General features: G+C 38.0%; 1 protein-coding gene across 1 annotated transcript; it reads right to left on the reverse strand.

Annotated features, from left to right (window-relative positions):
- Positions 1 to 11,664: 11,664 nt before the first annotated feature.
- Positions 11,665 to 11,928, reverse strand: LOC114635816 (cyclin-dependent kinase 2-associated protein 1-like). The gene has a single exon (XM_028784224.1). The coding sequence runs from the start codon at positions 11,926 to 11,928 to the stop codon at positions 11,665 to 11,667; it is 264 nt and encodes an 87-aa protein (XP_028640057.1).
- Between the last annotated feature and the right edge of the window lie 223 nt (positions 11,929 to 12,151).

Consider the following 12,151-nt stretch of genomic DNA (forward strand, 5'->3'; position numbering starts at 1 on the left):
CTTCAGGGCTCTTCCAAAGGCTTTGTGTCACTTCTCCAGCCATGCCTTCTGTAGCACTCTAGTCTCTGGTAGACTTCACTCCACTGCTGCTGCTGTTCTTTGTAGACATTCCATGACACTGGAATCTTTAATACTATGGGGACTTCTGATGCAACTAGGCTTCACCAATAGCCTCTCATAGGCTCTCTTCATGGTGACAAAGCTCACCTTCTTTACAAGAATCCTTTATATCTTAGACATCAACTGCAACTGAGACTGCACCTTCACCACCGGCCTACCCTGGCATATCACAGTACCAAGCCTTAGCTGCTCTCCATCAACATTTCATACCTTCAAAACCCAAACCACCTAGGTCATTCTTACTTGTTACCAACCCAGCTGCAACACAAGTGATAACCTTGGCTATCTCTGGAACACAGCTTCTTTGTGATCTGAGATAACACTTACCAGAAGATTTCATCTCATTGATGCTGGTCTCTTTTTTAGCAATGCTAATTTCTTACCTCCAGCTAACCAGCATCAATTGTCTCAGTACTCCCTTCTATTCTTGACTCTAATGCCACAGCAACATGGCAGAAGCCACCTATTTCTGCTGCTTGCTGTTGCTAGAACATACTGCCCCTTATTCTCTTATCAGATTTCTGTTTCCAACTTTCTCACTCCTGGAGTTTGCCCACTAGATTGACCATGAACACAAAGATCTTCATACCTCTGTCTCCTGAATGCTGGTGTTAAAGCTATGTACCACCATGACTGGACTTCTGCTTTTCTTCACCTAGAACTTATTCTGTTCAAGACTGACCTTGAACTCAGAGATCTACCTGCCTTTTTTCCATGGATTAAATCTGTGCATCACCATGCCTGTGCCTATGTTTTCATGACAACTATTCCTGAACATTCAGATCAGAAGCCTGTATCTTCCAGCCTTAGTATCTTGATTACATGTGGGCCCTCTCTTTTTGGATTGTAGGTCATTCCAGACTAAAAGTCCAAACTATTCCTTGTTCAACTGCAAACACAAACAAGATCATGGGGGTGGAATCTTGCCCTGAGATCATCATTCTCTTAATATCTTATTTTCTTGAACATAGGTTTCAGCTCCATTTCACTTCCTAGGGTCCATTTATTATCTTTAAACCATAAATTGTACTTTCGTTCTTTCTAAGTTTGCTTTGTTTGAACAGCATGCTCTTCATGAGACTAAACCAGAAAATAAAGACCTTGCAATGATTTTCAGAAACTGCCTTTGTCAATGCAATTAATATACATCTCCTTACATTAGCCACAGGTAGACTCTTTAGACAAGGGCATAAAGCAGTCACATTCTCCACTGTCAGGCACTGCATGGCTCCAGTCACAGGGCGGCAGCGACAGAGCAGTCTTGGATGGCAGGCATGTGGAACCGACTGTGTAGAGAAAGGCTTCTCATCCTGTCACGTGAGCTGGTGTGCACCAAGAGACTAACTAGAGTACAGAGAGTCCCGGGGTGGGCGGCCACAGGGCTAGCTAGGGTCCCTCCCCCGCCCTGCATGGACAGGGGCAAGCAGGATTTTTGACTTACTCGGATCCAGAATTCATGACACATGTAGAGATTTGAGATGTGTTGATTTATTAACAACAGGTTTGGGTGGTGAGTGGTAAAGCGCTCTCCCTAAACATGTTGGAAGGTGTTTCACTTATATATTGGAAACAGAGGAGAAGTGTGGGGCCACAGATATCTTGAGGCTGAGACTTGTTCTCTCCGCCCTCTCTCTGGGCAGTGGGAAGCATGGCCAAATTACAGTCCCACACTCCACCAGTATACAACAAAAATAGTCTCTAGTCCACAGGCTGAAATTCTTCTCTGCTGAAATATCTTAGGCCAGGTCTGTACAGTTCAAATCACTCTCAACAACAAAGTATTCTATATTCTTATTAGAATAGCCCATTAAGCCCCACTTAGAGCATTCCATTGCATTCCAAATCAACATTCTTCTAAACAAAAGCATAGCCAGGCCTAACACGGCAATAATCAAGTCCCTGGTACTAATTTCTGTGTTCATTAGAGTTTCACTGCTGAAAACAGGCACCATGACCCAGGAAACCAGTATAAAGACAATTTTTGTTTGGAGCTGGCTTACAGGTTCAGAGTTTCAGAGCATTACCATCAAGTTGAGAGCATGGCAGAGTACAGGTATGAGTGGTGCAGAAACTCAGAGTCCTGTATCTTCATCTGAAGACCTCTAGGAGGAGACTGGTTCTCTGGTGGTTAGGAAAAGGGTCTCATTTTCCCAGCCCCCCAGTGACACACTTCCTCGAACTGGCCACACCTACTCCAACAAGGCCATAACTCCTAATAGTGCCATTCTCGGGGTCAAGCATATTCAAACCAACACTCTTTGAAACATCAAATTTTCTATTCAACCGCAGTAAATATTGTACTACATGAAATGCTAAATTACTGTGTAAATGCTAGCTTTCTTGAAATAAGCTTAGGAAATGAGAGAACTTTAGAGTTGAATACAATTTCAGTTCATAAACATATGTCACTCTGATATGATAATTTTTATATTTCTGAAAATCCATAAAGAACTTGTTTTTTTTCTCTGAAAGCCATGCATTTAATTGATTACAGTTCTAGAGAAAAAGGCTGATAAACAATACCCTTGATGCTCCAATACCAAAGAAAAAATTTTTAAAAATTCCTTGAACAGTATATGAAATCAATAACCCCTTAATTTTTTTATTATGTGACATTTGTTTTATGTATTAAATATCTCAATATTGAGTGTTTTAAGCTCAAATGATACAATGGTATTTCATTCAACTTTCTGATTCATAACCTTTGGTACCATAAAGTTTTTATTAACACATACTGAATAATATCCATAACACAGGATCCTAGTTCTAATACCTTAATTCAAAATTATGTTTCAATACATACAAAATAATCTTTGGAAACTAAACATAGTAAAAGAACATATAATAATAAAGAAAGAATCATTAAGGAATACATTAAAAAGCCAATATACAATACCACCTGACATGTTATATTTCTATATAAATTGTGTAATAATAATTTTACTTGAAAGTGATTATCTGTGTTTCTATAAGAGAATTTATGTAATTAGAAAGAAAAAGTTTAAAACATGATAACAGGAAAAACTTGTTTAAGTCAAACAGTACAAAAATGTTAATTTCATTATTATTGATGTTGAGTCTTAGTACAAAGAACATACATGTGTTGGTCGATGGCTCCTTGCACATATGTATCAGAGGACTGAATTTTATGTCCACAGTGGGAGATCATGAGACTAATTCTGCAGAAACTTGATGTACCATGGAAAACAGTTGCTGGGGGTGTGGGTAGGGTATAGGTAGTATGGAGGTTTCTGGGGAAGTGGGGATGGGGTAGTGATAAAGTGGTAAGGAGTTGGGAAAGAATCCTCTCAGAGGCCAAAAAGAGGGGAGATGTGGTGAAGAACTCTGGGATGGGGAACCAGGAGCGAAGCCATATTTGGAATGAAAATAAATAAAATAATTAAAAATTTAAAAATGCTAATATTATACGCAATGAGAAAATTTTTCAATAATGATATTTCCATGATTTTGTAGAAAATGTTTTTAATAGTACCAATTGCTAATGTTTATCAAACATGATAATTATTTAAATATACATTTCATTAATATTTATGTATCCATACCAAAATATATAAAGTAATACAATATACCACATAACCAGATTATTATTCTCTAGGCTCATTTGCACATCAATTTGATGTTACCTTTTAGTGTAACTGTTAGTATGCCAATTTACTTTAAAAGGTATCAGATTTCTCTTAACACTTAAGTCTTCCTCATCCTTTACCATCCATTAAGTGATGTCTGAGCACTGAGGTCTTTTTTCCATGTAAAAAGTGTGTTTCATCTGTCCCACAGTCTCCCAGTATATCTGACAATTAGGAATGTGAATTCGAACCCAACATATTGAAAGCACACTAAGTGGTGACACACTGAAAATATTAAAATAGTGATTGATGTGCTATATAATATTCATTCATTCCTAATGTTACAATGGGAAAAACAAGTCAGAATTCCTTAGTTTGAATATGCAACTACACATTTTTAATTACTGACATTGAAGCAGGAAAAAATGACTTACCTAAAATCAATGAGATGATTATAAAAATTTTCTTCTATAGGTTCTTCATAGATGAAAAGAACCAAACCACAGTCACTTCGAAAATCTCCTTCATTATCTTCAGTATTCCGTATCCTCCAAAAACAACTGGGATCAGTCAAACTGTACAAGATGAGATAAAACATCAGGAGCAAGAAGGAAACAGTGAAAGCATACAGCTTCTTCATGTCTGCTAGGATCTAAGATGGAGCACTTATGAAATCTGTTCCTTCTGCAGACAAACATCACACACAGTTTTACACCTATGTGTCTGTTTTACGGCTATTGCTGTCTGAGAATCCACTTCATTATATTCTACAGTTCCTTTCCACTCATCCTGTGTCATAGTTCCTGAATACATCTGGAAATTGTGGCCTCAAGCGCTGCATCTGTGGTCTGGAAGCTTTTGATCAAAACATTTCTGAAAACATGTTGTGAAGATCATGTTCTCCACCCTCGGGTGTCATGATTTCATTCACATCCATGGAAAACACTCCAGAGACAGTATTCTCCTGAGCAGCTTGGGCCAGACCATGTGTCAACAGCCACATGTAAGACACAATTGGCAATCATGATAATGGATTTCATCAGAACTTCCATAGTAAAAGTTGAGAAAGTCACAACTTTCCCATGCCATTCAGAATTTGAGTTAAATCATGGGACACTATACCTTCCATTGTCTAGTCTAAGTAAGGGCAATCTCACATGCAATATTGAGGCAAGAGTTGAGCATTCTCTCTGTTGTACATATATTATTGTATGATAAAACCTCTTCAAACTTCCTGTGATTCCTGTCATCTGGAGAATCCAGTGATGCCTGGAATTACACAGATTCAATACCTATCCTGTCCAGGATTAGTACCTGTGCAGACAATCACTGAAATATAATGCAATCTCTTGCCTGATCTTCAGTTCATGGCAGGCAGTGCCTTTTGATAAAACATTTCTGTGGTTGATGTTTTTTCATACCTCATTAAGATGATTGAGAAAAATTTCATGCATTTTACTCAAAGGAATGAGAGAATTTAATTTTCATTTATGAGAGAATTTTACTCCTAATGTTAATACATGTTTATATTTTTCAATCACCTCTAGCTGGTATTTGTTTTGATACAATATTGTGTTGGATTACATTACAACAACCCAGATGTACATCTGACATGCTAATTTATGTAACTTTGTTAGATTACAATGTGTGACACAGATAGAGTATTGAATTTTATATATAAATTTTTGAATTACCTTATTCTTTTGCCATGATGGTCTCACTGAATTCTATTCTCACTAAAAATTAACTGGGGTCTTTAAATCTATCTATTCAGTACCAGTGGATGCATTTTTGGAATGGTTGATATTTCCTGGGCTTATAATAGTGTCTTATTTTAGAGTTTATTGCACCAATTTAGTTATGAACAGGACTTTGTTGCATCCTTTGGTTGAATTATGTTTTTGTTAGTTTAAATATCCTTTCAGTAATTTTGCAGACCTACTGATTGGGTGAATTGAATATGCTGATGCTTGTGATTTTATATCCTTTTTGCATACTGTGTGGTATGGTCATGTCTAATGGATTAGGAACATGCATTCTCTCTATTATGGAGGCAGACTCTGCACTCTATTGTGACTTCTATTGATATGCCATCCTGATCTGTGGCAGTCTTTTGGATGTCAGTTGCTGTGCATGATCAGTGTGCTAGGATTCATAAAGTACTCATTATATCAAGCCAACTAATTAGACACTCAGGTTCTTCAGTATTGTTGAATTTTCTTTTGCCAAAATTGAGAAATGAGCCTCTATGTAGTTCTTCACAGAGACACATTTCATGTTGCAGTATTTGTTAACTTTCTCTTTTTGTCTAAAACTCATATTATTGACTTGATATGGTAGAAATAATACACAACACACACCACAGTGTCCTTCCTGATTATGAAGAAAAGTTTTGACTTCTTTTTCCTTCAAGGTTATTCTGTTGGCTGGCAATCTTAACATATTCACTATAATACTACAAGAGTATTTAAAATAAAATTTAACTTCCATGTTTAACACATATTATTCCATAGATTTCTTCAAATTTGTTGTCTGTTTATTTCTTCTTGATATCAGATATCTGATACCAAGTTGTTATGTGGAGCATGCGATAATCTCTATCCCATTTTCATTTCATACAATAATATTAAAATAATTGATGTTGAATTTTCATTAAATGTTTAATATCATTTGTTAAGGAAATATTCTTGTACTGATTGTTTCTCATTAGTTGTATGCATTTTATTGTTTCTTAAACCACTTGAACCTTGGTGTGACTCAACACAGAAGCAAGATTTATTCAAAGCACGGAAGCAGTTATGAGTATCTACAGTTATCACTCTATGTTGATGTTAAGAATTCACCTTCAATGACTGAGATTATAAATATCAAATATCTCATTGATTAACCACATATATTTGCAAGACGATGTGATGGCCATCGTACATCCATATACCAAATCATAACTTCAGTTTCTTCCTTACAATTTATGAACATCTCAGTCAGTTATAATAACCCTGATTTATGTAGAAAATGAACATTCCATTCAATCTATGAAAAAAATCTGACTGATTACTTCTTAATTTTAAATAGGATTTTCACACAATGTGTCATAATTGTCATGACATGCTACTCATTAAGACTCAAATTACTACATAGCCACACAGGTTTGCTGAAGTTAATTCTTGTAAGCTGTTCTTTAAAGTGTTCAAACCATTAAACCTAGCTTGTAATAAAAAGTCCTATATTCACTTCTAAGATTCATTGCCCCCTATACTGAGCCATAATAAGAATACCCAAAAAAGGAATCTCTATATTCTATATAAATTTTACACTTGAAGGACCTATAATGTCTGAACCAATGGAAGAAGCATGTGCCTCCCACCATGCACAGCCTACCTCTCTCACAGGAGATTTGCCATAACTAGAAACACAGGTGAGACCCCCCTCCCCAATATCCACACCAGCTGTGACCTACAAACATACAGAAGCCAGCACACATGGAATCTATCTGCATGAGCCCCATTGAACTTCCAATCTATACCCCCACCTGAATTTACGGACAATCCACAAGCCTGGCATGAACCCCAAAGCCAGTCTGTCTCCCAGGGGACTGTCCTAACCAGGGACACAGGGACACAGGAGGCTTGCATAAATCATGGAAAGAGAAGGCTTTCCCTAATCAGAGATAACACTGCCCGCCTCCCAGAAGACCCAATCAAAGCAAGGTCACAAAGCTCTACTTTGCTCTAAGGAGGCCTGTTCTAGTCTGAGAAACCCAGGCCACTTAACACCAGAGATAAATAAATAGCAAAAGGAAAATTCAAGAACAAAAGCAACAAAAGGCAACATAAATTGGCACTATCAAAACCCAGTTCTCCTACTACAGCAAGCCCTGGAAGTTCTAACTCACCTGTAGAGAAAGATTCTTACCTAAAATCCCATCTCATGAAGATGATAATGCCTTAAATGAAGGCATTTAAGGATGATATAAATAAAACTCAAAGAAACACAGGAAAACAAAAGCAGACTGGCAGAAGCTCTTAAAGGGAAAACAAATCCCTTAAAGAAATGAAGGAAAATACAATCAAACTGATAAAAGAATTGGACAAAACATTTCAAGACCTAAAATTAAAAGAAGAAACAATAAAGAAATTACAAAAGAGGCAACCCTGGAAATGGAAAAGCTAGGAAAGAAATCAAGAGCCATAGATATAAGCATCATCAAAAAAATATGATGGATGGAAGAGAGAATCTTAGGCATAGAAGATACCATACAAGATATCAACATATCAGTCAAAGAAAATACAAAGTGTAAAAGTTCCTAACCCAAAATATACAGGACGTTTGGGACAAAATGAACAAAACTAAACCTAAGAATATTAGGAATAGAAGAGGATGAAGATTCCCAGTGCAGAGGGCCAGAAAACATCTTCAACAAAATCACAGAAGAAATCTTCCCTAACCTAAAGTAAGAGAGGTCATAAATAAACAAGAAACCCACAGAACAATGAATGAATTTGATGAGAAAAGATGCTCTTCCCACCACATTATAATAAAAACACTAAATGTACAGAAGAAAGAAAGAACATTAAAGGATGTAAGTGAAAAGTGCTGTGTATCATATAAAGGCAGACCTATAATAATTACAACAGACTCCTAGATAGATGTCATACAGACCCTAAGAGACCACAGATGCCAGCCCAGGCTACTATACCCAGCAAAACTCTCTATCAACACAGATGGACAAACAAGAATATTCCAAGACAAAATCAAATTTAAACAGTATTGTTCTACTAAACCAGCCCTACTTAGGATACTAGGAGGAAAACTGCAACATCAGGAAGGTAACTACACCTAAGAAAACACAAGAAATTAATCATATCACAACAAACCCTAAAGAAGAGAATCACACACACACACACACACACACACACACACAAAATGCTCTCCGACAACAAAAATAACAGGAAAAAAAAAGAATCATTGGTCTTTAATCTGCCTTGTATTAATGGATTCAATTTCCCAATGAAAAGACACAGCTAACAGGATAGATACACAAACAGGATCTGGAATTTTGAGGCATAGAAGAAATACACCACAGTGACAAAACAGACACTAACTCAGAGTAAAGGTTTAGAGAAAAGTTCTCCATGAAACAATCCCAAGAAAAATCTGGCATGCCCAGTATAATATCCAATAAAATAGACATTCAACCAAAAGTAATGAACAGAGATAAGGAAGGACCCTTCATATTCATTAAAGGAAAAATCCACCCAGTTTAAGTCTCAATTGTAAACTTCTATGCCCCAAATGTTTTTAAAGGAAACTTTACTAAAGCATAAAATACACATAAAAGCCCACACAATAATAGTGAGAAACTTTAGCACCCCACTCTCACCAATGGACAAATTATTGAAACAGAAACTAAAGAGAGACACAATGGAACCGAATTTTTGAATCAACTGGATTTAACAGATATCTACAGAACATGACTATCCTCTAAGAGGCTCTACCAGTACCTGACTGAGACCGATGCAGGCACTTACAGCCAACCATTGGACTGAGACAGGGGATCCTTATGGAAGAGTTAGTGTAAGGATTGAAGGAACTGAAAAGCATTGCAACCCCATAGGAAGAACAACAGTGTCAACTAATTGGACCTCTCGGAGCTCCCAGAGACTGAACCACCAACAAAGGAATATACATGGCCTGGTCCACGGCCCCCACTACATATGTAGCAGAGGACTGACATGTCTGACCTCAATGGGAGAAGATGCACTTGGTCCTGTGGAGGCTTGATGCCCCAGAGAAGGGAGATCTTAAAGGAGTGAGATGGGTGTGGTAGGAGGGTCGGGAAGCACCCTCTTAGAGGCAGATGAGGGAGAGGAGAGATGGGGTGCTGGGTTAGTGGATGGGAGAACCAGCAAGGGGAACAATGTTTGAAATGTAAATAAATAAAATAATAAAAGAACAAAATTAAAAACAAACAAAAAAAGAAAGCAGAGAGAGAGAAAAAAAAACAAAATTTACTGTTGGGTAGGTAGGGAGGTGGGGAGGAACAGGAAGGAATTGGGAGAGGGGGAATAACTTCCAAATATATTGTATGGAAAACTTTCGATATAATATCTTATCTGGAAAAGAAATTATTGGCTTGATTATTAAATTGTAGAAATATGCTTTCATTAAATGATTTTAAGGAATTAATATGAACTTTTTTCTGGAGAGATGCAGACATAATGTTCCTCAACTTCCAGGCTCTGGACCACATGAAATGTGGGTATTTTTATTAGCGGTTGGATATCTTCTCTATTGGAATAATTGATGAGAGAGAGCACATTTCGTTGTGAATAATGTTATAAAATGGGGTTCTATATTTAATTTTTATATACGCACACAGTAAAATTATTAACTTTGGTTGTTTTCGTAGGAAAGACCATGTCAGATTCCGAATCTCTGTTCATGGGATTATTAACCACATCCTTATATTTGCAGCAGACAATGGTGTTTTTTTGATATAAGAATATGGTTAACACTTGGAAGCTACACAGTGTCAACAATTGGCTCATTCGTGAAAGTCACGAAAGTTCTCTGAAAAAAAAAATCTATGAAGTTTTAACTCTGCCCTGACAGAAGGAAAAGATATAGTCCAGCAAGGAAACACAGAATGGATCCCAGGTTACCAGCCCAAGCCTCCATACTTACCTTGTCGACTCATTGCTTCATCGACCCTTTGCTGCTCTCCATCTCCCACTGAGATGCTGAACTGTCTGCTAATATTCTTATTTTCAGTTTTTGAGACAGGAACTGGGTATGTAGCACAGTCTAGATCAAATTTTCATATGCCACGTTAACTAGTCCTAGATCAAATTTTCCACTTCCATATTAACTAAACCTAGTTCACATTTTACAATTCCAGGTTAACTAGTCCTAGATCAAATTTTCCTATTGTATGTTAACTTGTCCAAGATCCAAATTTCACATTCCATGATACCTAGTCCTAGATCCAAATTTCATATTCCATGTTGACTAGTCCTCGATCCAAATTTCATATTATATTTTAACTAATCCAAATTCAGATTTCATATTCCATATTAACTAGTCCTAGACCAAAATGTCTAATTCCGTGTTAACTAGTCCTAGATTCTAATATCATATCCCAGGTTCACTCGTCATAGATCAAAATTTCCAATTCCACCCTAACTCGTCATAGATCACAACTTCATATTCCATGTTAAATTGTTCAAAGTATAATATGAATCTTGATCCTAAAAGAGCATTAGATACAGATGAATTCATGCTATCATTAAAGAGAAAATTTTTATTGAAAATAAGCTTTATTACATCAAGTAATAAACACAAAGATGCAACACTTTCAGTCATTTTGTTCCAGATGTTGTGCTGGGCTCACAGTAAACACGGAACTGAGATCTACAGTCTCAGGATTGACATTTGCAGGGTGCTTGGTAGGTTGGGTAGATTGCTCTTTCTTCTGTATTTATAACCTGTGCATTTTAAAGAGTGACTTCAAAGCGCTCAGTCATGCAAACGCTTAAGCAGAGAAGCTCCATGAAGCAGGGTCTACACTGTACACAGGCCGGCCAGCTACTAAGAAAAGGTGCTGTGGTCTGCACTCAACTCCTTAGAGGCAGGTGAGCTCAGGGAAAGGAAGTCAACTGGGGTGATGCAAATGGAAAATGTATCCAAAGGGAGGTTAAAGAGGACACTGGTATTTGGGGACAAAGTATAGCTTGCTGTGAAGTGGCTTCACAAACATCTTTGAAATGCTTGAAAAGAAAAAAGAGCTGGGTCATTCCTAACTACTTAAATGCACACCGTCGGTTCCTGCAAAATGTCTTCCCAATCATTTGAGTGTGGGTTCAGAGCTTAATGACTGTGGTAGAAAACTTACTGCCATTTTGAACAAAGCCTCTCATCTCCAGGGAGTAGTGAGATGGGCCTTCAGACTGGCCAGGGGCTAGGACCTGGCATTACATTCAGTTTCAGCCAAGCACTCCCAAACCAGGCTTCGGGCATTAATGATGCCTCCTTTTAGCCTCTCCAAGGCTCTCTTGCTCCCTGCATATGTGGGTCTGATCTCTTTCCCCAGCCCTTCGATAATGGCCAGCAGCTCTGCGTATTTACTCTGAGGCACTTGGCTATTTCCAGTTCCCTGAGTGTAGCCTAGCGATGGAGGTCCATAGTCGCTCAGCAGCTGGTGATACTGAGAGGAAGTCCACATGCTAGTAGAAGGTGAGTGGACACCTCCGGTCGAGTTCAGCTTGTATGACATCCCCGTGGGCGGTGGGCACGCCAGGCTGAGACTGGCCCCACATCCCGGCACCCGTCCTAGCGCCTGTGGGGAGCCCATGCACTTTTTGTTGTCGCTGGCTCAGGCCGCGCCAGCAAATATGACCGTCCCTCCCCCTGCCACTGCCACAGTATATAACCCATACATCTGGCAT

Source organism: Grammomys surdaster, unplaced genomic scaffold, assembly GCF_004785775.1.
Source record: "Grammomys surdaster isolate TR1022 unplaced genomic scaffold, NIH_TR_1.0 118202, whole genome shotgun sequence".
NCBI lineage: Eukaryota > Metazoa > Chordata > Mammalia > Rodentia > Muridae > Grammomys > Grammomys surdaster.